Source organism: Rhea pennata, chromosome 2 (assembly GCF_028389875.1).
Source record: "Rhea pennata isolate bPtePen1 chromosome 2, bPtePen1.pri, whole genome shotgun sequence".
Classification (NCBI taxonomy): domain Eukaryota; kingdom Metazoa; phylum Chordata; class Aves; order Rheiformes; family Rheidae; genus Rhea; species Rhea pennata.
In genome coordinates, this window is record NC_084664.1 from 12,473,767 (window position 1) to 12,501,426 (window position 27,660).

General features: G+C 40.3%; 1 protein-coding gene across 1 annotated transcript in view; it reads right to left on the bottom strand.

Annotated features, from left to right (window-relative positions):
* The window catches only part of ADARB2 (adenosine deaminase RNA specific B2 (inactive)), a 318,783-nt gene that overhangs the window by 97,699 nt on the left and 193,424 nt on the right, over window positions 1–27,660 (bottom strand). The window contains exons 2-3 of the mRNA XM_062567674.1: window positions 12,636–12,722; window positions 3,270–4,177 (exon numbers count right to left, since the gene is read on the bottom strand). Of these exons, the coding sequence (XP_062423658.1) occupies window positions 3,270–4,177; window positions 12,636–12,722 (995 nt within the window). The remainder of the gene's footprint in view (window positions 1–3,269; window positions 4,178–12,635; window positions 12,723–27,660) is intronic.

Below are 27,660 nucleotides of genomic sequence, written 5' to 3' on the forward strand. Positions count from 1 at the left end.
TGCAACAGCCCCAGGGAATTCAGCTATTCTTGCTTTGCTGTTCTTGCATTTTCTTGTTTTGCGTGAAACAGAAGGGATCAAGGTGGGGGATTTTATATCTATGCTCTCCATTTCCTGGAGATTCAGGAAGCCTCCTGCATATGCACTACCTATCAGGACAGGCTGGAGCATATTGCGGTTCTTTTGACATTTTTAGAGCGAAACTCTTTGGTCAGCACAAGTGCCTGTTAGGCTAAGGTATGCCCTAGGGCCAGGCTGAGGAGTGGCATGTACCTGCTGGGCATTTTGATGAGCAAGGCACAAATGTCAGAGGTCTAGAGGTCCAGTTCACAAGGACATTTGAACTCTTTTGACACTTCCTCAGACACAGGGAAATTCGTAAGTTCAGTAGAACTGGACTACCACTGTTAAGAGATTTCTGGTCTTTCCTATTTGCAGTTAGGCCAAACACCTGCCTGCTGAAGCCACTGATAAGAGCAAGGGCAGCAGGAATGTGCAGACATGCAAAGGTGGAATACTATGTGTAAGGGACAACCACAGAGATAAAACGTACTCATGAATCCTATAAAATATTGAAAATATATGTGAAACTGTTATTATACTGGATCCGGTTTGCTTTTCCCTATTATTGAGTTAACTATCTGATACCCTGACAAGTAAGATGAAGTACAGAAAAGAGTGGGCGGCTGGATAAGACAATAGTTACTTCTTATTCTGTGGAGAAATTTCAAAATCTATCTCTAAGCCATTTGAGTTTTGGGGTACTCTCCTGCACTTAAACAGACTTGGATACCAAACAAGATATTTCTATTGGAGGCCTACTGAAACAGGAGTAGGCATAGCTTTGAAAATGTGGTTTGAAGTGTATCCTTGAAAACTTGACTCATAGAGGTTCAGGGAGACAAGGAAGAGCTGAAACAACTTTTGAGGCAGCTTATTCTGACCACAGTTCAATGAGAACAGCACTCTCAACAATACAGTTACCACCAAAAGTTGAAAAAACAGCCAGATGAGCTGAAGTACTCAGCAAAGAAAGTCACTTGATGAGATATTGTAAAATATAATAAGAACAAGTAAAGATGTTTCTGGTTTCAATGCTTAAGCTATAGCCCAGCTGTTGTCTGTGGAAATCTGTCTGTTAGTTTCAGTGGAATTTAGATTATGACTGAAGTGAGTAACATGAACACGGATTTTGTGTCACGGCTCCTATATTTATTGGTGAAAGTAGAGAAGTAAGCAGAAATCAGTCTTAGAGTTTATCTCTCAATTAACATGTTAAATTCTAGCATTAAAAGTGTCTGACTAATCTTTTAGTTAGGAAATACACAAACACTCAAAAAATACTGACAGAGAAAGTTCAATGACATCTTTTTGCTGACATTTATACTTCCAGAACAGTCAGAAGATGAAGATAAGATGGGCATCAGTCACCAGAAAAGAGGATATAAAAAAGAAAATACACCCTGAAGAATATGTGTGTTGCCTTGTGAGCAATTTGGGACTCAGGTAAGATGTAATATTCAGGTGGAAGATGATTTAGAAACCAAGCACAGACAGACTGTGAACTGAAGTAATGATACTTGTGGTGCCATCTCAGAACACAACAAACCATCATCCCGTGATGGTAGGTTTCTTAGTTCATGGTATTTAACTGCTGATCCACCTAGCAAAGTTCACTGGGAACCACAATGCAATAAATAAGATGGTAGGAGGGATTCTTCTTTATATCCGGTTGCTAGGTTTTCATGGGGCAGGATAGGCATGTTCTTCAAAACAAACTTTACCTTTTACAAAATTGATTAGCACAGGAAACTGCATAGGGGAAACTGCATAAATCTCTAATTTAAATCTCATTCACCATTCAGAGGGATACTGTGAGGAGGAAACTACCAGATTAGCTGAGACTTCTAAAACATGTGCAAAGCACTGTGAAGGCCTTTTTTTTTTTTTTTTTTTTTTTTAATTAGATTGTTCTCCCATTGGTACATAAGAGTTTACTAATGTGAATTAAAGGGAAAGAGAGGGAGGATTATCATGTATTTTAGAATTTCTTACATTTCTTACATTTCCTTTTTGGAAACATAAGAAGGGAACTTCTGGTTCACCAAATATAATTCCTGGAAACTGCAGGCAGTCATACCTCATAAAGGATTTATTTCCTGATCAAACTCCCTCTTGCTAATGAACATTTTTACTAATGTTAATGAGAATTGCTACTAATAATTTGCACTTACACACTACTTAAGGATCTTAAAGCGTTCTTTCATAAAATATGCCCATTTTTTAGACAGGGATATTGGATTTAAATGACTTGCCTAGGGTCTCACAGCAAGCCAGCAGTAAAATGACTCTTAGGGCTCCTAGTGCTTTGCATTAAATCCTGGACATTAACAACTTCCTTCGTAAAGGGAGCTTTGTAGTGGTGGATCACCTCCTAGTGCTGGTGGATCAAACCTTTTAGGACAGTGCAAGCAAACCAAGAAATTAATTGAACCTATGTAACGCTTCTCAGTGTCTGCAAATCCTGACTTCCTTTGAACCTAGAAAATTGACACAAGTCTGAGCATGCAATGCTAGATAGCCTTTGGCATACAACCAACTATGAAATTTTGATTCACTAAATATGTACCTCAGATCTATATTTTCTATATGAATACATCAGTAATCTCTACATTTGTTCCAGGAAGACTTCAGAGCTTTAACCATTTCTAGTACTGCTAGAGATATTTTTGAAAAAAAAAAATAGACCTGTAGTAAAAATCCTTTAACTTTTCTTGCAGTCGAATTGCCAGGAGAGTTGCTCTGACAAAAGCACATTTCTTGTCATTACTAACTCCTTTGAATGGCACTGTCCTCAGCAAACATTAACTCTAAAAGGAGAATATGGGGCATCCTATTGCCTCTTGTTTATGGATTTCTTTCTATCAAGAAAGAGGCAACACTACAAAACAACCTGCTTTTTCCACCTGTGTCAATGTTATCATTCTCTCAAGGAAACTGAAATGTTGAGATTTCCCCTGCATTCTGCCTTCTCATCTATGTCCCTAATGGAAAGGCCTGAAAATTGTACCCAGTGATTTTAAGATACAATTTTTAAGCCTTTGCTGCAGCATGTGGCTGTTTTTATGAGAAAAGAGCTTAATTGCAGCACGGTACTTACTATAATTTCAGAGGAGGCCTCTCACAGAACAATAACAGCTATAACGACCCAGATCACATTAATCTACAAAATTCCTCCAACTCGGTGGTGGCTACCTGAGAGCTCTCACCTGTGGCAAATGGTTACATTTACTCCTGCTGGGAATGTGGCTGGGCAGCCGAATGTTAAAGAGGGCCTGCAGAGCAGCTTGCGCTGCTTGGCCTTTTGCCAGCTTCTTGCTACGTCCTGAGCCTTCAAATGTTCTCCCGTCCACTCGCACTGCCATCACAAAGCTCTTGATGTGCTGCTTCTCCACGGTCTCCGACAGGCAGACGTACCGCAGTCCCGATCGCAGCTCATTTAGCAGCACCACTGGGTTCTTCTCGCTCTCCGCTTTGGATGCCATCTTGTGCTTGTTTTGCTTACTGTGGCCCATTAAGTCCAATGTATGGCAGAGTAACCTCCCATGTCGATAAGCAGTGGAAAGCAATTCATTATTAACTGGGTTATAGACTGAAAAGTCCTTGCTGTGTGTAGATGGTTCAAACTCCTTGAACAGAGTATCTGGAAAGTCTGCCTGATCAGAGGTAAAGTCCGTGGATGGATTAATACAGTTCCCCATGGCAAAGTGAGCTTGGCATGCGTTTGGGAACTGAACGAAAGACTTCAAAGCTAGCTCTGCTGCACGCATTTTGGCTTTCTTTTTTGTGGGTCCTGTACCTTCAAACGTAAGTCCATTTACTTCTACAGCGACAGCAAAGACTGGAGCGTGCACTGGACCTGTCTGGGAAACCATTTTGTATTGTAAACCTGGTTTAAGTTCATGTAGCTGAACCAGAGCATTCTTTGGTGTCACTGACCATGAGACTTTCTTCCAGATGAGTTGGAGTTTGCAGAAATGGCCATTGTTGCCTTCCTCTAAGGGTCTTTTTCTCTTACTGCTAGATGTTCCTCCTCTTGCCCTCTCACTAGAGGATATTGGATGATCCTCCAGGTTGCCAATGTTTCGATTTTCCTTTACTTCTGCACTGCTGGTACCTGTCAGTAAAGAAGAAAAAGAACTCACAGTTGTCATCACAGTAGCTGACGTCATGTCGAGGGTTGGCAGAATAGCCAAAAAATTTAAAAAAGAGCTAATGATAGAAATTTTATGAAGGAAAATGACATGTTTGCTTGGCCTTCTTTGAGGGGGAAGATATAACAGTTTTCTTCAAACATCTATATAACGGTTCCTTTATTTGTTATAGTACAGACTGTCAACACGTCCTGAATGATTATTTTTCCCCAAAGTACTACTTGTATTAGTCATTAACTGCCTGTTCTAAAGAGATTACATCATTCAAAGAGGAAGCATATATGATGTCATGTGACTGAAATGAACTACTGCATTCACGGTGAATAATTACTAGTAGAAAATGAATAGTTTGCAAAGATCCCTTAGTCTGAGATTCGTTCCAAAATCCATGTGGGCAAATGCTCATGCACACATTATTAGAAATCAAAAATGATCCACAAATGAATCATAAATAGAAAAATGGGCAAGTGCATTGAATAATTTATTTTCAATGAATAAATTGACCAGCTCTACTCACAACATAGGCTCTTGTGTTGCTAATAACACGAATCCAGCCTAAGAAATGATCACATAGACCTTCCTCACATTTGAAACTATAATTTGTTCTGGATTCAGATTCCAGTTTAATATGTGAGAATTTTTCTGTCAAGTTCAATTTCAGATACTCTTAGCTCCTTCATCAGCAATAACTAATACTGCAGAAATTCTAGATAAATCTAAAGCAGACTAAGAGAGCCAGAGCATCATGGCGGGAGTAATTACTGATGTAAAGGATGATCTGTGTCAGGGAAAAGCAATGGGAGAGTGTGACTGCCATGAAACACTGTTGTGTTGGGCGAAGGGAATGAAATGACAGCCTGGAGCTACAGAGGGAGCACTCTGGGGTCGGCAAGCCAATGAATCTCATGTTGCTCTCAACTACACTTGTGCTACACCTGTGCTGCAAGGCAGTATTCTTTGCTGCAGAGCATGTATGGCTGAGAATGGAGATTCATCTCACTGATGTTCTGAATGAGAAGGAAAACACGCTGCTCTCTCAATAAGCATCTTACAGCATTTCTATCATTTTGGATGGGTTTGTCTAAATGTATTTCTCTGACACATCCTCTGCTCCTTCTGTGCCTTGCTTGGGGCAGAGACAAAGTTGGGGAAGTAAACATGAGTTTAATCAACCTGTGAAGCAACCCTTTCCTGGGGCTATGCACCTGATCCCTTTCAGACCAAAATACTGCCTGGCTGATGGCATATATTCCAACTAGCATTTCTCATGGAGCTTTTCCCATGTTTTGTTATTGTCAGAAAAGAGCGTGACACCTGTGGTAACGGCGTGAGTCCCAAGCCCAGAGAAGGTCCCTGCACTCCTTAGAAGACAGTGAAGGTCCTTCCACAATCTACAGGGTTTTGGCCACTACAACTCTCTTCCTCTCCACCCTGACACACAATCCTGCTGCAGGGGTTGAAGTGGTTAGCTGCCTGCCAAGACTGCAGAAGCTTCTGCTGGAGCAGAGTGACTGTGCCACAGCCCAGAGTTAGGCTGGGGCTGACAGAAGCCTGAAGCTGCAGAGAATTACGTAGAACCAACCATGCTAAACACCTCCCTTACATCCCAATGAAAAATGGGCAGGCTGTGCCTCTATTAAATGTCAAAAGACTTCTTGCCATCAGAGCAATAGGACTTCATTCAGGCCAGCTCTTCTACAGGAAGCAGTTCAGTGCTTGGATCTCATTAAAAACCGTGACACTTGCATGCGTGGCATGCCCTTTGCAGGACTGAAGCTTTCCTAAAAACACTTTGGCATAAGTCAATAAGCCTGCAGCCTGTGTCCGTATTTCACCAGTTACTTGCTTAACTCCATATATGTGCTGAAATGCTTTGCTGATGAAGAAGGTGGACTGACAAATTTAGGTCTTAGTGACTACTTAATTTTTACTTTCTAAAGCTAAGGGGGGAGAATGAAGACAGGTCAGGAAGGAAAGAAAAAGAAATACATAATAGAAAAAGAAAAGTTTCACTATATGGCATTCAGTCATACAAAATGTGAAATCTTTAAAACAGGCTCACTGGAAATAAGACATTTAAAAGGTCAAATTAAATAATACACAAGGAAAACATGGTCTTTTCTTGTTGAGTTCACAACTCTATTTATGGAAGCTCTGAACCGAGGGGGAAGGAGATGCCAGCTTTAACTTTGCTTTGCAATGACTTGGGCCAGATATTTTCCTCTGTGATTCTATCTCATGTTTCAATCCCACTTACAATACAACTCTTTGTTTGCAAGGACTTTTTTTGTTTGTTTAAAGGGGATTTTTTTTTGACTCAGATATGCTTTTTTGAGGGAAGCAGGTTTGGTTCTGTATTTCACACCTCCTCTCTCATCTTACCTAATAGGTTTTTACAGACCCAATTACGGTACATAATGATATTGAAGTCAGGAAGCATGACATGAAAGATAACTCTTGCTTCACACTATACTCAGGTTTGAAAAGAACTTGTATTGATTATGCACCACTGAATAGGAAAACTGAGGGGGTTATTTGTATTTATAATTTACATTGTTTTTTTCCAGCTATTTTTCCTTTCATAATCAGAGTACTATGAATTTGTGAACAAGAATGTGTAACCTTAGCATCTTATCTTAATCACTGTCACTAACATAGTGATTAACTAAAACCATGGCAACATAAAAATATACTTTTCTTGTTTGTCTTGAAATTCTGTCTAAGGAACTGTCTAGTCTAGGTTTTTGGGAGAAAGGAATTCACACTGTTGTAACTAAAAAAAATGCAGTGATGTCGGTGTTAAACTTTCAAGGGCCAGACACAAATGATACCTGGGAAAAAGCTTGGTTTTCCTGAAGGTCATGTGTATATTTATGGTATGTTTTGGCATAGTTACACTGATGGAAATCCACGCAAATGTCCTCACATCCAACCAGATTCCAAGAGGACCCGATTCTGGAACACTGATTAATAACTCAGTTCTTCACAGATCTCAACAAGAGCAGCAGCAGGCCCAAAGTCACCTATGTCATGTAAATTAGAGGCCGCCTGAATTCGGCGAGTGCCTCAGAAAGTCTGTGAGCCTGATGGACTTGTGTGATATCTGACAATAGCAGGACAATGTGAAATTACTTTATACTTCCATGTACCTTTGAAATAGAAGATCTTTGAAATGTGTCTTTTATGAGACCTCTGTACAGCAGACACAAGATTACCTCTCTAATGGTGGCACATGTACTTCTATTGTGAAAATCAGACAAAGCAGGCAAATGACACCAAACTACATAAGATAAATACTGTAAGCAGCCATAATAGAAAATCACAAGCAATTTTAGAAATGAAGAGCACTAAAAGGAAAGGGGTAAGTCAGAGGATACACACAGGGAAAATGCAAAACTGTGGATCATTTTCAGTCCTGTTATCTCTCATAATGTCTTGGTCTTGATTTCCCAAAACATATCCTCTACATTTGGAAAAAAAAAAAGTTATAATCAAATATAGTTTTTCTATGATGAAAGGTTGGAAAATAATAAAATTGTAACAGGAGGGGGTTAAAAAAGAGAAAGAAAAATGCTACAACTTTTTGGCAATAACTTCTACTTTACTGTGTAAAAAAAAATTGATTCTTCGCTTTAATATCTCTTTGAGTAACTTTCTTCACTGATTTTTGCAGTTTTACAAGCAAGGGGAGACACTGCAATCTTATATTTACTTCAGGAATTGAATAGGAGAGAAGAAAGCAGTTAGTGAAATACATTTATTTACGTATTTTTCCTCAGTCTTCTGTCTCCTCTTTTATGTTTTTCTCCTTTGGTCATTATGCACAGTAGAGTTAACCTAGAGAGTCTGCACCATCAAGAGCTTTTCAGAACTATAATGCATCACTAATAATGACACTGCCTATGTCTCTGGGTCATAAGGGCTCTGAAGAACTAGCCATCCGATACTCCATGCTACATTTGAAGAGATAATATTTTTCCTGTTGAAGGTTATTCTGCTGCTAAACCAACTTCCAGGGAAGATGGGAAAGGCGAAGTAGGTGGCATCTTCATTCTGGCTGGCATCTTTAATACTGAAACACAAGTAACATTATGCTTTTGAAAAATTATGATATTGAAAAAATAATTTACAGCCTCTGTTGTATAATAAATTAGGTAGATTTTATGACAGGAAGTTACAGTCTTTAGAAATGCTAGTAAAAACAGAATTCTCAGCAATGCATTTTGAATAATACAGTTTGAACTGAAATTTTATTTTCCTGCATTAATACCTAACCCCCTTTTGACCCGCTTGTGTACAGTATGTTTTTGCTGCCCATCTGTGTCACATTGACTGTAAAGGTTAAAAGGACTGACCCCCATAATTCCTGTCATATTTGAAAGTGAAAAATTGTCACTCAGAAGCAATAGGTACGAACTTGGGAGTCAGAACGACGGTACCGTTGTTCAAGGTCAGCTACTGCATTAATAGCAGTGTAGGGCAGGCGTCTCTGGCAGGCAAAACGTCTGTATACGATTACTGAATCCATAACAAAGGTTTGGGAACTCTTCTGCTAGGGATTTTAAGTCCATATTCTTGACTTTAAAATAATAAAGTGTAGCTAACAATAGAAATCACACTTTCCTCTCTTACATGCAAACACACAAATATATATTTTTAAATTTTCATGAAAAAAGTAAATGCGGTAAGTCTACTTAAGGAAAACCTGTCATAATAGCTTTGTTGCAGATGAAATTCTCTCTGCTAACTCACAGAGTTTAGGCTGTTTAAAATGATATTGTTAGAACTCCTCAGTCTGTAACAGCACACGGTGAGGGGAAACATTTGGAATGCAATGAAAACACATGGCTTTTTGCTTAAATTAAAGACTGAAAATTTGTGAAAGGTGACTGATGTTGCCTTTAGCTGATCCAAACTGAAAATTCTCTGCTTTGCCCACTTTACTTTCTGCAATAACTGTGAAATCCATGTACCCATAGTGCAGCTCTTATAAATTAGAGAAATTATTCAAGTGACTTAATGACCTGACTTAGATGATACTCCAACTCTGATGCTCTCAGTCTGATTTAGCAAATAAGTACATGGAGCAAAACCTGTGTTCAGCTCTAACTAGAAATGGATTTAAGTACTTGCCTTCCTGGATCAGGACCTGATAGCTTAGCTTTAGCGTGGAGAAAATCCAAATGATACCAATGGATATGGTTTTCAAAACAAAAGCAGGGGTTCTGGTTGCCAGTGCAAGATGGTTTGGTGCTGTGAAGAAGATAGTATGGAAGATGGTATTCACTATACTCTTAAAAGCAGGGTCCCTGCTGTATCTCGCATTAAGCAATCAGAAGCTCTGGGGCTTCATGCTCTGTTAGGAGGATTTTGACCAACATACTCAAAATCGGACATGCTTCAATGCACTGAATGTTAGGTTGGGATTCAACCCCCATGATTTTTGCTGTTTCTGAGATACCTGTATTAGGGACACGGTCACCATCAGCTCCCTCTGCTGTCGCGGGGAGCGTCGTATACCTCCAGTAGGGCTGTGGCGCTCCCGGAGTTGCCTGTCCTTGTCTGGCTGACATAGCAACTCAGGTGCCAGGATGAGGCGACTGAGGGCAGTCAGCATCAGTCCAGGTCTCTGTGCCTGCACAGCGGCTCCAGATCTACGCACACATAGCACAGCACAGCCAGACCCACGGGAGCATACGCTGCTGCTAGAGGTGCGCGCCAAATTTGTGAGTGTCTGCGCCCGGAGATGCCTGACCTTGATGTTGTGGCATAGTGCTGACGGGTCGATTTAAGATTAGGGTGTAGGCCAAGGTGCCTGGCATCGTGAAGGGCAAGCAGACAGTGAACGGGGAAGGATTATTCGCTATTTTGTACAACCCAACCTCTGGAGACAGCAGGCTTGAAACAACCAAGGGATGCATTTCTGGACAATACGGTTAATCACGGAGCTCCCGGTTCCCAGATGCTGTTGAGATCAGAAGTATCAGTGGGCTCCAGAGCAGACTAGACAGATCTATCAGTGTCTAGGGAACAAGATGATTCAAGTGCAGACTCAAGCTAAGTGTATTTCTTGCTGGGTGCTAGAAAGATATACCAAAGGCAGGATCACTGTTTAAATGTCCCTTCTCTTAATGTTGAAAGCAGCTGTTGAAGGCAGTATGCAGAGCTAAACACCTTATTTCTAATCCAATATGACAGCTCTTATATTCCTAGGTACAACTGGTTTTGGGAATGATAAAACAAGGTAGTTCCTTTTTCTCATGTTTAGGGTAAGATCTTCCTTGAAGGCTGATTATTAGTCTGCCAAAGGCGGCATTTCAAAGGAGGCTAGTGGCTTTTAGCATTATTTTATGGACCATAAATCACAGTAATGATATCTATATGCTAAAAAGCATCAGTTGAAAATGCACTTGTAGTTTAACTGGCATGGATCCCTTTGTACAGAAGGCCTAAAGAAACATGAAACATAGGATTTAAATCTGTTTCAGTTAGTGGGACTCTCTGCACTCACGTAGCATGGTTCAGGACGGAGCAATCTCACAGGGCTCATATAAGGACTTTCAGTTAGTGGGAACCTACAGGGATAACCAAAGCACCATGCTACCTTGCCGCTCTTCTTCTAGCCATTACCTAAAATGTTAACACAGTACAAGACACAGCTTATTCAGATCAAATCCCTGAAGTTATTTAAAATACTTAATTACTACAGTGGTACTTACCTGCTATGGAAGTCAGTGGGAACTATGTCACTATACCAGAACTGAACAGAAATAAACACTGAAATATGTCTGATTTGAACTTAATTCACTTTTTTTTAGATTCTAATAGGCAACATTTTCTTTAAAAAATTCGTTGCATATGCCAATATACAGATTGATGTCATTACCACTAGGAGTATGTTTGAACCAGGAGAGGACTAGGCAGGATATCCCTAAACACAATTTTCTGTTTTTCTTTCAGAAAGTATAGGTTACTCTGTCCATATGAGCTATTTTAAAGCCAGCACAGGCACGAAGCAGTCTTGGCATTACTGCAGCAGCAAGAAAATGGTGCTACAGTGTTTGACTTGTACAAACTTCCTACATTACCTAAAAATAACTGAGTAGCACATTTGGGAAACATTACGCAGGAGGTGCCTGCACCAGTCTCATCATGTGCATAATATGTTTTTTTGTGTGTACTTCTCATATCTCTTCCTGAAAATGTAGCCTCCTTGGGACCAATTCTGAAGGATTTTCAGGACTTTTTTGCCTTTGCTAAGATATGTAAAAAACAGTCCTCATGCCTCAGGTACAGTGTGATGTCTGTATGATATTTGGCAGTACAAAATAGAGGGCTGTGCTCCTTCAACAGCTATTCCCCTTAGTGCCACATCATGTTTGATCAAAGGCAGATTAGCAACAACAGGGAGAAAAACCCATTCCTCCCACCTACTGATTCTAATAGGGCAACACGTCATTGTGTTTCTGGCTGGAAAAGAAACCCATCTGGTAGGCGATACTAAAACTCAAAGAGATGTTCATTTGGTTCAGAATGCCTTCCTCCCTTTTTTAATGACTCAAGATATGTTACAATAAGCAGGGCTGGATAACATACAATAATTGCTTCTAGGTAATTAATGGAAGGGCTTAGTAAGGGTTATTCAGTCCAAACTGCACGTGTTTCTCCTGGATTTATTGGTATTTTAAAGACTTCACTTCTCTTTCAAATTCAGCAGTGCTTTCCTGTAGCTATGCAGTCATGGGCACAGAACGTGTTGGTGCATGTATTCTGGCGCAAGTGCCCCAGAGAATCCCGTGGCTAATTTTTGAGTTACAGCTAGTTCATTTAAGCCTGGTTAATCATCTCTTTTCAATTGGATTTGGTTTCTTTCTATTTTTTGCTCCAGGTCATGTCAAGCAGGAGTAAAGAAGAAAACAGTTTTTCAAAAAAGAGGGCCTGATCCTGCAGTCTTTGGCTAAAGTTGCTTTGTAATTGAGAGAGTATAAACTGGGGGGAGAAGACAAAGGAAACAGAAAGGTCCTGTCTTTCAGGGGCTGTGAGAGAAGAAAGCAAGCCAAATAAGGCAACGTAAGTGGGAAAGAAAAGGATCTGCAGTCCTGTGACCCTGAGTGCTAAACACTCCCCTTTGGTAAATTTTTTTTGCCTTTATATTTGGCATACAATTTATAGTTCCTCTTGCCAGTGCCTGTGCGGGATCAGTGCCTGAGCAGGGAAAAGTGGGAAGCTGAACTGAGATTAACCCCTCCTTCACTAGACTTAAAAGAATAAGGCTGCACTCAGCATCAGATAATTCTACATTTTACTGAAGGACTATGCTCAATGTTGGCAAATGCACTTAGTATCTAAACTACTACTACACATCAGTGCTTTTAGGTAACTTTATTGTTTGTCTGTCTATAAAGAAAAGAGGCTACTTACTTAAATTGTCTTCATCCTCCATATTGGTTGCACCAGGACTCAAGTACTTGAAGGGCGCTATAAAGGTTGACAGTATGCTTACTTTTTCTAGAAAAAAAAAAACAGAAGAAAAGAAACACATAAAATTAGCATTTTGTCAGTGCATTCAGATCTATTCCATACTTTTCCTCAGGTGAAAACATTTTGGCGTCTGTTTCTTTTCTGTGTTTTTCCTGATTCTACAATTCCAAAATTCGTGGAACTGCAATGCATTGATTACAGCTCAAACCTGTGAACACCCAAATACACATTGCTCCCGGTTTCTGCCGTGCTGACTTCCCCCAGCCTAGGCAGGGCCCCCTTAACACTGCTTCACAGAGGTGGTGTCCAGGCTCTGGCCTCCTCCAGCAAGGACCTGCTGTGAAGCCCAGGCAGTGCCGTGGGAAGGTGGATTTTCCAGCTCGCGCTCCACCTGCGATCAGGTGAATGCATAGCAGGGCTTTAGCAATATTTTTTGGTCATGTTCTTCTAGCAGGCCTGGTTTATCTCATCTCAGTGTCTGCCTCTTGTCGAAGTCTAGTGGTACTAGACAGTATCTTAATTCCCCTTTACTGTGAAATACTCTATACAGAAAAGCTGAGGGAGGCTTGAACGAGGGCAAGTATTCAGCTAGAAAGGGAGGGAGAAGGGTGAGGTCTGTGGGCAGTCAGTTGTGAGAGGAGGAACACGAGGATGCTGCACCAGATGAGACCACCGGTTCACCTGCTCGTTTCCTCTCCCTGACAGAGGCTGTACCAAAAGTCTTAGACAAAGGACAGGGGTTAATGGCACAAGAGAGTGCAACAGCTTCTAATTCTTCTAGAAATCATTGATTTACTCTTTTGGAAACCCTTATGTTGTGACACAAGATGTTATTTTCATATTAAGTGCAATTCATTCTATCTGCAGCTTCTGTTTATCCTGGAGATAATAGATGGCACAGAAATTTGCTTCCAGTGCCAGGATCAGTCTCTGCATTAGATGCCAGGATGGATTCAACAAAATGAGAACTGTTACTGATTTATATTTGCTCAAAAATTGGTCCAGAACTTATCTATGGGGAAAAGCTGCTATTAACACAAGTACAAGAGCCACGGCCATATTGAAGATGTACATTTTATTTAGCTTGTTACTCATCATTCATTCATTCATTCATTGCATTTTCTAGGCTGAATTCCTCCTGACAAACTATGGGTACCTTACTGAGGTACCTACATTAACAGTGTCTGTTTTGGGTTGCAGATGAAACAGCCTTATATGTTACATAAGAGCCTGAGATATGGTGCATCAAATTGTACTCCTTCTGTGCCTGAAGACTGATGGCTTTCAGACACTCAGGGCTCACCCTCAAGACATTGGGTGTCATAGTCACCTTAAAAGGTGACTCACCCTCAAGACATTGGGTGTCATAGGCACCTTAAAAGGTGACTCATATCTCTGAAAGGCTTAGTTTCTTTCCTTAAAGCACCTCTCTTCTTAGAAAGCTTCAGTTAGGTGGAATGGCTCTGAATCCTAGCATACTGTGAACAATGTTGGGCTTTCAACCTATATCAAATGCATTAACAACAAATAATGAGTGTCTTCTTTCAAGTAACACAGGAAAAACAATTAGCAGAGGGGACCTTTTTTAATGATGAGAAAATATTTCCTGCATTTGCATTTCTCTAAATTTCCTCAAACCACCTGTCTAATAATGTCCCATCTGATTTCTCATAGCCACTGTCCTGGAAGGCATTCTGGCTGAAGAGCTCATAAAGCTCATTCTGTTTTGGCAATACATCTGTTATCTTTTCAACCTTGCTCTTCCTAGGTTTGCAAACAATCTTTTCTCTTGTTAAAGGGCGTTATCAGAATCCACTAAGAAAAAAGATTCCAGATGTTTGCCCTTGGCGAACTCAACTCTATAAAGAAAGCTGAGTAAAAACTGACTGTTCTTTGTTAAGTAAATACAACAAGAGGAATAAAAGATCGCCTGAAGGAAAACTTTTTCCATCCAGAAACCTTTCAGCCCAGACTAATGTATAATTAGAGCACAAATTAGCCTCCTTGAATTGCAGTTTCATTAAGGGATTGTAGTGATGTCATGAACCAAAAAAATGAAGCTATTTATGAATGCTTTAGCTGGAAGATTTTTCTAAATGAGTATTCTGATGCCTTTTGCTAAGGTGTTGCTCTCTGAGAAATGTGATATCTCTGTAAGACATTATCTCAGCGTATGTGAGACTGTTGGATGGGATCATGATAAAGGCCATCACTCAGACTTTCTAGACCAGTCTCTTAAGTTAAAGTGAAAAGCGTGCAGGCTTTTGGGACTCAATCCAAAGGCTGCCTTTGGTAAGGGGAAAGCTTCAAATAGATTTAGGATGAGGGCACTCCTCAGATTTAACACCAGCAATAGCTGTTTTGCTTGGATATCGAGATATGGTGCATCAAATTATACTCTTTCTGTGCCTGAAGACTGATGGCTGTCAGACTCACAGGGCTCACCCTCAAGACGCTGAACATCATTGGCAAGCTTCAAGCTTCCTCGCTGAGAAAATCTTCTCAGAACTTGTAGAGATTTTTTCCATTAACCAAGAAATGAAGACATGTGCTTTCTTGTTGAGGATACTAGTAATTACCCCACCATCAACCAAAAAGTGAAGTCATATAGTTTTACACTGCATTATCATTAGATAAAGGAATATTTTGTGATTTATCTTTCATCCATTTTATGTATGCTGTAGGTCAGATTCGTAATGTGACTTTTAGCCCTATCAAATTGCTTTGCTTTTTGTCTAAGGAACCCTTTAGCCGTCTTAAGATTTTGTTGTTACTGTTTCCCACTGGTCTCCAAAGACCTTGCTTGTGCCTTTGCTTTGTGTGGCAGAAAACTGCTTGTAAAATTTACTGCACAGTTAGAGCAGAAATGGATGGGCTCATGTCACACAAACACAGACAGGCTCTAATAACAGAATATCCTTCAATCAGTGCAGATGATAAAGACTATAATTTAATATATCAATCCATTGGTTGAGCAATGGAAGATTTACTGTACATCTGGAAAGAGGAGGAGGGCAGGTTTTTGAGTGAGTGATGTAAGAAGAAAACTGTAGTATGAGCATAGCACAGATGAATTATTGAACCGATGGAGGAGAGGAAGATAGATGACAGGATAATTAAATGTAGGTCTTTACAGGGAAATAATCTGGATAGATATAAATATCTAAAGGTATGATTGCACACCTTCATCTTTTGGAGCTTATTGTCTGTTACCATATTTATGCTGCTTTAGCCTTATTATCAGTGGTAAAATTTGGTGTTATTTTTGTTTGCTTTTCCTAAATAATATTAGGAGAATTGTATGTTCACTTTACAATCTTCATATATTTTAATGTCCATCACAATTAGTCTTTGGCAGTTTGAAAAAATCTTATGAGTAAGAATAAAGAACATGGCTGGATGTGAAAAAAATATATAGTTCCTCAGAGAAATACCTTTAAAGTCTTCTATTTTTCCCCTTTCTTCTCTACCTACAAATTTTTTTTTCAAAAAGAAGCAACAACAAGAAGCCCAAAATTAAAGCTGCTATATTTACTTTATAATTGTGAATGTTCTCTGCATTTGTTTGAGGTAATAATTTTTCTAGGTTAGGAAAGAGGGCCTAAGGGAGGAAACAAGACATTTTAGAAACTCTTTTCTCCAAAAAGCGGACTATATAACCCTACATTTACGAGAACCAATACAAGGAGCTATTATTGAATGCATTACAATTGTACCAAAACCCTGAGCTGACATGAAGGAACTATTTCCTGAGGGCCTACATGGACACAAAAAAGCCTGTATTTACAATGGGAATTGAGAGACAAAGAGTAGGTAGTAGTGAGATGTGTCTCTGGCCACCCTCGTATGCTAGCTCAGGACAATCTTATCATCTTTTGTATCATCGCTATAAAAACATCCTTCCAAGTGGCACTATATGGAACTCTAGTCCAGTACCTTAAGCACAAAAATCACCATTCCTCTTAATGAGAAACTCATTAGAGGAAGAAACTTCACTTTCTTCAATTTTGGGATGGAAACACATTTTAATTCATGCATCTTAAATATATATTCCAACAGCAACAATTAGTTAAGAAAAATTAAAAGATACCATTTTGACCATAGCCATATAAATCATATAAACAAATCAAAAACTATCAACCAAGATATACTTTGCTTGAAAAACAGAAAATGATTTAGTTCAAAAGATTTGGCAAAACTCAACATATTAGGCAGGCAAGTTTCCATTAGGCTGTTGTGAACAGCCCTCACTCTGTGGATGCTGTTAGAAGACTGGTCATAGGTCCTGTAAATATGCTTTTTTCTGGAGAGAAGAATACATATATACAGCTATAAACTGCATTCATGCCCTTCATACCTAAAGATATTTAAAGGGCATCAAACAATACAGCTTGATCATCAAACATACTGAGGTTCTTTCATTCTCAATCACCAGAATAAAAGCAATGGGAATTGCAGGAGTTCAACACTTTTACAAATCAGGCCTTATACACCTAGAACAAACTATTTAGCTTTAAGAAGAGAAGATTGAGTGGGGTCACAACAACAGTCTTCAAATACACAAAAAAGCTGCTGCACGGAAGAAAGGAATAAACTGTATTCCATGTCCATTAACACAACTAGAAGTAATGGACTTAAATTGCACGAAGGAAAAATCACTTTAGACATTAAAAAACTCTTTTGTACAGCAAGGATAGTGCAGCATTCGAATGGATCATCTAGCAGGGAGCTTGAGGAGCTGTCACTGCTTTAGGAAAAGGATTGGCATGTGTTGAGCATGGTACCTGGCCTGGGGTGATCCCTTAAGGTCTTTCCTGGCCCTGTGATCCCTAATAACAAGACTTTGTCCTGGCCTTGAGATCATGTAGAAAGTTCTAGCTCAAACTTAGAAAAGTAAATAGTATTTGGGGGCTAATCTCTGAGCAGAAGCTTGTGGCATGCTCTTTTGCCAGGCAGCTAATGAGCACTATTAATAATTGTGTTTTAAAATGCAACTTCTGAACAAAACAAGGATTAGACAGATGGCTACCAGTAGTTTGCCAGATCAATGTTAGCAATGTTTTACTGAATTATTTTCATTCTCATATTCTAATTGATTAATATAAGCTACTTTACTTGTCCAATGTTTCTTAACAGTATTCTTTTAAAAACACAATGTGGTCATTATAAACCAGTGATAAATAATTCGTTTGGTTTGCATGGGGATTATTGTGGATGGGTCAACTCTGATGCAGTAATATGAACTCAGCTACAAAACCTCTTGAAAAACTTGGATTTACTCCTTTAAAGCAGCTTTTGCAGCTATTCAAATAGTTACATTTTTACAGTCATGTTAGCCTTATTTTGAAAAGGGGGAATACAAGGAGGGAAGACATCCTGCACATCAGGAGATGACTCTCTACCTCCATTCTGAAGTCTTAGTCAATTCAGGCTTGGCTTGATAGTGATTGACAGGAAGAGGGGATTCTTTATACAAAAGCAAAATATGGCAAATTTGCAGAGAAAATAGCAATGTGTTTAAAGCGCAGCACTTACTGAGAGAGGCTCACGGCCTTTTAAATTACGGTTTGTACAGCCATCATGCTGCATCATTTAGTTTAAGCAAGCAGTTCCCGCGTAGGGGTTTGCTAGCTTGGTGTCAGAATCAGCCTTTACAGCTGAATTTGAGACCCAGCCACCAAGTCAGTACTGAGTGCGCGGTGCTCCCTGTGGCATCGCCCACGTGCCTTTTGTTTCACGGGTAGGTGAAGTCTCTTTGTGATGCTCTTTTCTACCCAGTTTGGCAAGTTTTTGCTATGGTGCCTGTGAAGGACTACTAGGGGTACCAGTGTGGCTGGGACTGCGGTCTCAGTTTGTCCTCTCTCATTGCAATGTTTAAGTGAGAAACGTGGCTGCCCTAAAGCCTTCAGAAAGGCTCATGTTTCTGTATGGACCAGACTGCAAACTGGGCATGGCTGTATTCCTGATTTAGGAGTTCCAGTTTGGTGCCTTACATTGTACAGGATAAATTAAAGCCTACATATATCTGCAAGGGCACCTAAGACATGCCAGTTCTTCTTCGGTTTGCTTTTTGTTTTCTTACTCTTACTCTAGTAGAGTAAGTCTCTCTGGGAGAGACTGGCCTGTTTGCAGGTGCTACAGCAGTTTCTTGCAAGCCCATGGATTAAAGTGTTCATCACAGCTGCCCTGAGCGAAACAAGGTGAGCTGAGAAGGCAAAGGGAAATGGCAGCATTGGGAAGTTATTGGGAATGGTCCCTGGCCTGTTTCGCTTACTGGTACAGACATTGCAAAGAAGCGTTGCAGCTCTGTGCATGTTCCTGGGCTGTGGGATCATAGGGGCTCTGGGGCAGAACACCCCTCCTGCTCTCATGTCCCCAGACAGCTGGCACCGGGGCTGCCACACACATGGCCCCGCTCACCTACTCTGGCAAAAAAATAACTTCCACTTTATTGATTAGGAAACAAAAAAGGCCATTAGCAGAGCCATGAGTGTGACTGGTAAGGATCCCTACAATGCGATTCAAGGTACAGGACATATCTTTTGGGATACGTTTAGTTGAAATGACTGTCACATCATTGGCTTTAGCCAATGTATGCAGCATTTGGGATGTTATTCCTTTTCACAGCAGCCTGTCCTGCAGCTCTCCTCCTTTCAGAGACTGAAGATGGTGGGTTTTAGTGGCAGTTGCACGATATGAATATAAATAGGCATCTGAGCAGACAAATCTCGGTGGCTATACTTCGCACTCCATAACAGCCCACTGCAAGCTCCTTTAAAATGAAAGACCATTTACAGAATGAAACGCATTGCATTGTAAAATATTAGTTTCTTATTACTTCTAGTAAAGAGCAAAGTAAGTAAAAACACAAGGTGGTTGATGGATTTTATATAAGAAAGGCAATGTGTATGTGTGTTTCTCTCTATTAGATTACACAGAAATCAATCTGAAATCTAGTTCAGCCTAGTAAAATTAGATCTAAAACTATTTAATTTTGTTTCAAGAGTGTTTTTCTCTCCTGATGTCTTGCTAGAGGACACATAGAGAGTGTGATAATAACTCTTGAGTTATTATCAGTTTATGTGCACCTCCGTCTGCCTGTGGAGTGTACTGTATTATGTATTTTCTAAGTGATCTGGCTGTGGCTTAGAGATGGCAGTTTAAAAATCATGTTGTTGCAAGCTTCTTATATTATCTGAACATTCATTTTGGAAATATTTTTATTTTGCATTCCATAGATTGTGGCAGACTTTTAGTCTTTTTTTTTGATGTTATTTTAGAAAACAGGAGAAGCAACAAGACAGAATGATTATGGAAAAGCCATTAATGATCAGCTCTGTGTGCTGGAGTCTTGCAATGCACAGCATAAAAAGGGCTAGTGAATTTATTAAGGATATAACAAAGCTGAGTAATTAACACTAGCTATTACTATTTGATTGTATGCCAGCTGCATATCAAACAGTATTACTGAAGAGCCTATGTCTACACATTTAAGGCAAACTGAATGGCTTCTTTAGCTACATGGGAAACTAGCTGGGCCAGTATTAAGGTGAACAGGTTAATTTCAGAATTTCTTACCCATTAAGCTGTATCTATATACAAGTCTGCACTACTTAAGTAAGTAGCTAAACTGCAACAGAAAAGTATTTGAACACGCTCAGTTTGGCTTAAGAGAGGTTTACCTGTCACTAGTTTAAATCTCTAAACCGACCATGTGAAAAATAGGAGTGATCTATGCTGAAATAAGAACACCAAAGTTAGTAAAAGTGTTTAAAAGGACACCTGAAACCACTAAGCAAAGTGATGCTGCTCTGTATGTAGATGTGCTCAGCAGTGCTGAGACGTGGGCAGCGGAAGCTGCTGCCTGTGCAGACGTTGCTACAGAGTGTGTCTCAGGGCTGCAGGACAGCAGGGCATGGGGCAGGGCAGCAAAGCTCAGTGATGCGCTACCTGATTTTGAGAGGTTTTACCACCTTTTGACACCAACAGTTCACTTGGATATCTAAAGTGCTAGGTGGGGCTGGACTGTTAATGCCAAACTTCAGTTCTCCAAACCCTAAATATGCAAGTTCAGAGAGGAGGCATCGGCATGAACAGGTACAGATAAATGCCTGCTGAATCCCTCTCAGAAGGTGTCTAACGGTTATATTGGGAATGTGGATTACTGATTTGGACTAAAAGACCGACCTGTAGATGTGCAAGGTTAGGTGAGATAATTCCTGCCCTATCTTGAACATCTACCTTGCCAGGAAATCCTGATCTGTGTTATAGTGGGTGTCCTCATAGCCTGCCTCTGGATCATATGGTGCTTAGGGAAATGCTCTGCTTCCCTGAGCAATGCAGCCTCAGCAAGAAGGCTTTGCTGTTGTCAGTTTTCCATGATACTACTTCAGTCTTTGCTTTTCACATAGATTGGGGCAACCGACTGTTTTGCACATTATGAAGGAGGGATCAGGAGTCCTTGATGTTCACAGAGTTCACAATGAGGGCACTCAAAGAATCACAAGCATAAGGAGTTATTGTACACGGGAAAACTATACGAAAATTTTCATATAAGTGCAGTGTAGATAAATAGCTAAGTATTTCTGTAATCCTTTGCAAGATGACAATTGTTACTGCTTAATGTGTGGATCACCTAACACAGACACTATGCTGTGCCTCACCTGGACACAAATTGTTCTTCCAGTTCTTCTAAACTATCCAACCTGTGACAATACCTTTGAGGTCAAATATGGGCATAGCTGCTCATCTCCCTTCCCTAACTGACGAAAACACCAATATGAAACGGCCCCATGCAAGGGCAGGCGCTGCTAGTGAACTTTTCAGGACACCTCTTTGAACTGTAACCTCCTTCCTCCAGAGCTGAATAACTGCTTGAATGAATGCATTGCATCAGAAAGGTTCAATCAGCAATTAGTGGTTAAAGACTCTTTGTTTAATCTGCTCTCTGTTCACTGACTGTAAACCAGCCACACATGAATGACCGTTCTCTCTTGTACTTCTGCAATAACACATATTTATAGTGAATCCTGCCCTGATCTATCCTTTATAACATGAGGCAGTCTTCTGCAGATCAATCTGTGCGAAGAATGTTAAAGGCATTACTGTTATATTTGAGGAATGATTTTACTGTGATATGTGCATTTACTGAGAGCAAACAATTAACTCCCTCTGATATAAGAGAGCTGAACTTTACAGGATTTTCTTTGACAAGATAATACTGACCAGAAGCCAGGTCTGCTAATTCAACTGAGTTAGGTGGAGCCTTGTAGATATTACAGGTGTTTCTCAAGTTAAGGCACAAACCTTTAACATTTATTAAGGTTTCTGATACAGCCTGCACACTGAAAGTTTCAGGTTGATCATTGATATTTTGTTAGTAGTTTATCTTTTCTGTCTTTATTCAATCACTGCACATATGGCTTCAAATCTGCCCTTCGATTAAGTGGCAACCAAAGAAAAGTTGGTAAAGCTTAGCCAAAGAAGGCTAAGTTTTCAGAGTGATGCAAAGGAAACTTGACACCTGACTCCCATCAACAATAATAATGGGGACCATGCATCTAACTCTCTCTGCATTGTGCTGACATTGTACCCTTGAATGTTAGTACAGTCCAATAATTCTCCAGAGATGAGGCAGCTTATTTTCTCTGTCATTGCTGCTTTGTTGGCATTTTTATGGCATTCCCAGAAGTACTACCTGTCAGAGTTAGCACTTCCAAGGATGGCATTGCTTTGGGGTGATTGAGGATTGATGTAATTAAAGAGAAGGCAGTCTACTGCTTGCCCATGGGTATTTTATATGAAACGTTTCACTGCACAGCTACAATTGATGATTTACATGATGACAAAGTTGGGCTACTCTGTATGTGCAACAGTGATTTCAACCTGGAGTGCAGGGGTGTGAGATTCTTGTATTTTAGGCTAGAATAATTCTGAGAATGCTGCAGAAATGGAGCTTTCTAGGAAAACTGCAGCCGCTTACAAACAACTTAATAACATCACTCAAAAAGGTACCAGAGACTAGTCATTGAAAAGGAGTGTTCCCAGTCACTGGAACTGGGAAAAGAAAGATCCCCCAGTTCTGCCTACACTGTCATTACTGATAAATTCTTGCTGAGAAATCCATACGGAGAAAATATCCTGTCTATACCTAAATGCCAAAGGGCTGCAAGCTATTTTGAAGCAGATCTTGAACTCATTGTAGGTAGGCCAGTCAAAATCTCACCTTGAAGCTCTGGAGTAGTCACAAGGGTTATGAAAATCTTGGGAATTATTTGGAAGAGAACAGAAAACAAAAGAGAATACAGTATCATATCACTGTGTAAATTGATTGTGGGTATTGTGGGGAGTTCTTGTTTTCTCTGCTGGGATAGCTAACTATATCTACACATAGTCATTGTATGTATCTACTTCTGAAGCAGTCACTGTAGGCTGTGGTTATAGTCAATGAAGACACAGTCAATATAGTGTGTGGCATTAGAGAATATTAACTTCATCCTAAAGTAAGAATGTATCAGTCCTGTTACTTGTATTTGTTAAAAGCTGTGTAAAATATCAAATATATTAATATGTCAGTGTTTACCCCTCAATAATCTAGTGAATTGGCAAAATCCCATATGAAAGTTGCTCTTTCACACTGCTGAGAATGCTTGATAAAGATGGTCTGGGAACATAAAATAGCTCTTTGTGCAGAAAGAAGAGGAAGCTTATTCTTCTCTCCCCTGCTGTAATGTCCATAAAGTCCAATTACATTTATAACTTTGCATTAAATTAAATAAGTTATTTTACACAAGCACTTAAAAAGTCTACTAAATATCCAATAACAGTTTTCTTTATTCCCTTGTTAGCAGCTGCCACTGTGACAGGACTCACACAAGAACGACAGTGATTTAGTGCATTGATTTGCAGTTGGCACAGCCCTCTATCCTCAAACAGAACTGATTAGCTTAGCAGGAAAGTGCCATTTACTTTTTATCGCATTTCTTTTCTGCTCATCTCCCTTCAGTGGCTGCCAAGAGGAACAGCAGAGCTGTAACCTCCTGAGCAGGGTGCTTACTTTCTTCAGCTCCAAATTCTGTAATTCTGAAGACTAATTTGTCTGGATGGTGCTGGAACATCAATACATATCCAAGGTTACTGCTTTGATATGCTGAAAAAAGATCCCAGTGAGCTCTTTCGGGCTGTTTCAACAAAAAATTAACCCTGAATATGACAATTCTGTATGTGACAAAAAGTTCTAACTAAACCAGGATTTTAGTTCCTCCCCCCCCAATTTACTGGGCTAGAAAACTAAAGCATCACATCTAGCTGGAAAGATTCCTCCTGAGTGTGCCACTTCTGCTTCACAGACTGACCCCAGGACTTGCCTTCTATAACATAACATTTGGAGGCCTGTGTATACACTTCTGCACCTCTGATCTTCTGTGTATTGAAGCTGCTGTGGAAACTCTTGATTCACCAGTTAAAAGTAAAGATTTTCTGCAGCACAGAATGTCTAGCAGCTGCAGTAAAAACAGTGGGAGTCATTGAATTAGCAATTATTTTCCCTTGAAGACCAATTCATGATAAAAGTTCAGTTTGCTTTGGATAAGACTCCATAATTTCACAGGTCAGATCCTCCGCTGGGGTGAATCTGTGTGGCTTTACTGAAGCCAATGGACATATGCAGAGTTAAGACCAGCTAAGGTCAGTGGAAAAACATTGATTCATATGAGTTAAGGATCTGTCTCATAAACTTATCACTTGTTAGTTCTTCACAATTCTAATGCAAACTGGTCAAGAATTCCACAACATCAAAGCTACTCAGAGAGGGGCATGAGTTATTTCCAATTCTGCTTTTACTGAGAAACAAGAATAAGAAAAAATAGGAGTGGGTGGGAGGCTGAGAGCCATGGTTCAGAGTTATTTCTGGAAATGAATATGAAAAGATAGAGACAATTTTCCTTCCTACTTCCAGCTGAAATTCGCTGGTAATAATATTAATCCCTTTGGACTCTTTATGGTTAACAGAGACAAAGAGGCTAATCTCTGACTCTTCCACACTCCACTAATGGAGGCTCCATTAGTTCTCCTAAATAGGTGGTGTAGCACCAGAGAGAAGTGCATATGCCTTTGCCTCATTTCTCCTTTGATCTCAGCAAGAGATTATAAGACAGCTCCCATGCTCTGCTCTTTCATTTTAAAATGCAAAAGCTATTTGAAACCTTCTTCCCTCTGGCACAGGAAATCCTGGTGAGGAGAGAGCTCCTTTACTAGAAAATGTATACCTCTCACCCTTCAAATGTATCTAACTCTATTAGTCATGTGAATTCTTCTTTTTCCCTCTTACAAGTCCTCTTTCCACAACAACAAATAAAATCCTCTTTTCTGGAACAGCAGGAGTTATTTGAATTGACTCAGAAGAGCATAATGTTTGGCATAACTCATGGGCTCCTTACCAACCGGGGACACACTGACACAGGCACAAGATGACTAGAGTCCTCTCCTAAACCACCTGAAACTAAAAGATACATCTTTTCTAGGAAAAAATGAATCATGTACTCAAACTCTGTTGATTATGAAGGGAATCTGGGGTGGTTGGCTCAGGTATAGAGGTATTCATTTAGTCAGATAAATCCAACCCGCTGTGCCTGCTTATTCACATATCGATTCACATATGCTTCCATGAAATGTCCTCCATGGCCTTCATCTAGGTTTTCTTCCCGTAGAAACTCAAATATAAGGTGAAAGGGGAAGGGAAAATAGTGGTCTAGGCACAACATAGTGGTCTAGAAGGTGTCTGAGGCTTGCATCCGTACCTGGAAGGCATAGAAATTTCAATAGGGGCACGAGGTTCTGGCCTCAAAGCATACCCCTACATCAGAGCCTAAATGACATACCTAGGTTTGGAGAGCATCTGGTACCTCAGAAAGAGATAGCCAGCTGACAGCATCATGCATAAGGATTTCAAGAAAGTAGCCCTCTAAGAAACACTGAATATTAGAATGTGTCCCAGATCCAATCCTCCTTCAGGGCTTAGAGAGATCACTTAGCATTACTGGGAACTCTTCCTTTTGGGACTTGCTCCTGAAGACTGATGTCTAGGCTCTGTCTTTCAAAATGGGAGAAAACAGGAACAGGAGTTATCCTTTTTTAAGAGATAGGGTACTTGGGGGGATGAAAGTGAAGGAACACCCTTTGTATCCCATGTGACGCAATTAGAGTATCTACGCAGGATATTGGAACCCTGAGTTTAACATCCCTCTGCCTCCACCCGTGAGGAATCAAAACCTTTCTCTCATTTCCACAGGGGAAGTCCTATTTGCCTGGCTATTACTTACGCTAGGCATTTGTAAGGTGTTTGCTGCCCATTATCTTAACTGTTCTATTTTGAAAAAAAGAAAAGAATAATTTACTAAGTCACAAAGTGGGAAAACAGGAATTAAGGAGTTCATCCAGGAAAGGGGAAAGTCTTTCCAGTTCCAGTGTTTAATGCATGCTACAGCAGAGGTTCTTGGAAAGGGAACTGAAAACCAATCCTTCCCGTTAGAAGGGACATCGTCATTTAGCCAATCCACCTGGAAGATTTTGGCCCTCTGTGCAGCTAGGGTAATTTTTAATTCTTTTACAAAAGTCAGAAGAGCTTCATGAGGACAATCCAGTGATTATGGCACTCTTATGAGAGAAAGACATGTTAATCCCATCCAGCTGAGGAAAGGATTGAACCTGTGTCTTTGACATCCTGAGCAATTCTATAAGATCTTGGATGAAAAGGGATCTGCTGGCCTTATTGAAGAAAGTTCAAGCTGTAATCCTGGCATTTTCTGTGGCCCTGGGAAGCATGAATTCTCCAAACTGATAGATTCTTGGGGGAATCTATCAGAGGTGGAAAATGCCAAGGCATTTTTTGTAAGTTCCAGGAGTGTTAAGTGCAACAGGAGTGCAGGCTGGCTCAGCTCTGCTGGGCAGGGGTACTTCAGCACAAAGCTGGAAGCAGATAATTAGACATAGCCTCAGCATTAATAACAAAAATCTAAATGCCTACAAAACTGGAGTTGCCTATAGAGGTATGACTAGAAGGAAGAGAGAACTTGAAATCTAGATTTAGGATTTAGAGATCCTGCATGGATCGTTATATGGATCAAACTTACAGTTCTTATTGCTACTATTTACGAAGCTTTAAGGTCATTGAGAGGCACCCAGTGAAGTGCAGACACCCTTGAATGGGAACAGTAGCTGGCCAGAACAGCAGAAGCAAATAGAATGTGAGAAATACCGAAACCATCTTAAACGAAGGGGGATCTAGCGGGAGCCAGAACACAATTAGCCATGTCAGGATTTGTCCAAGACATGAGTGATTAATAGTTTCCATGAAGACTGCAGAAATGGAATTAGTACATAATCACAAGTAACCAGAAATGCAGCATCTCAGTGCACTCAAAAGATCAAAACTGAGTTTTGATTTCCACAAGCTGTGGGTATAAAGCAGTTGGGGCACCACGAGGGCCAGAGGCTGCCCAGGACTGGTCTTGGGGGGGCTACCAGCAGGGCTAAGCTGGGCCTGGCCATAGGACCTGTCCCCCTGCCCTGAGGGTGCAGGGCAGCCCCAGTCCCGGCAGCAGATACTGCCTGGCTGCCTATACATAGAGCTGCTCCTCTGTGCGCATTTTAACCTCTAGTTTAAAGAGTGTGTTTTCAACACAGGTAAAATAATAACAAACATTTAACAGCAACGCTGCTCCTTCACACTGCCAATTATGGCAGCCACTGATCCACCTAGAATACCACCAGTCTTTGCAGTAATCATACATTCCACGATCGTGCTCAGAGAGGCCTTGCTGCACTTTTGAGCTTATTGATTAAAACATGCCAGGTTCTTACCTATAGTAAAGATATCATGAACAGCCACAGCTCAGCTTCCTTCTCCCCCCCGAGTCCTTGTCTTGGTGCCGGAGCATGGTGACCCACAGCGGAGCTGAACCCGTAT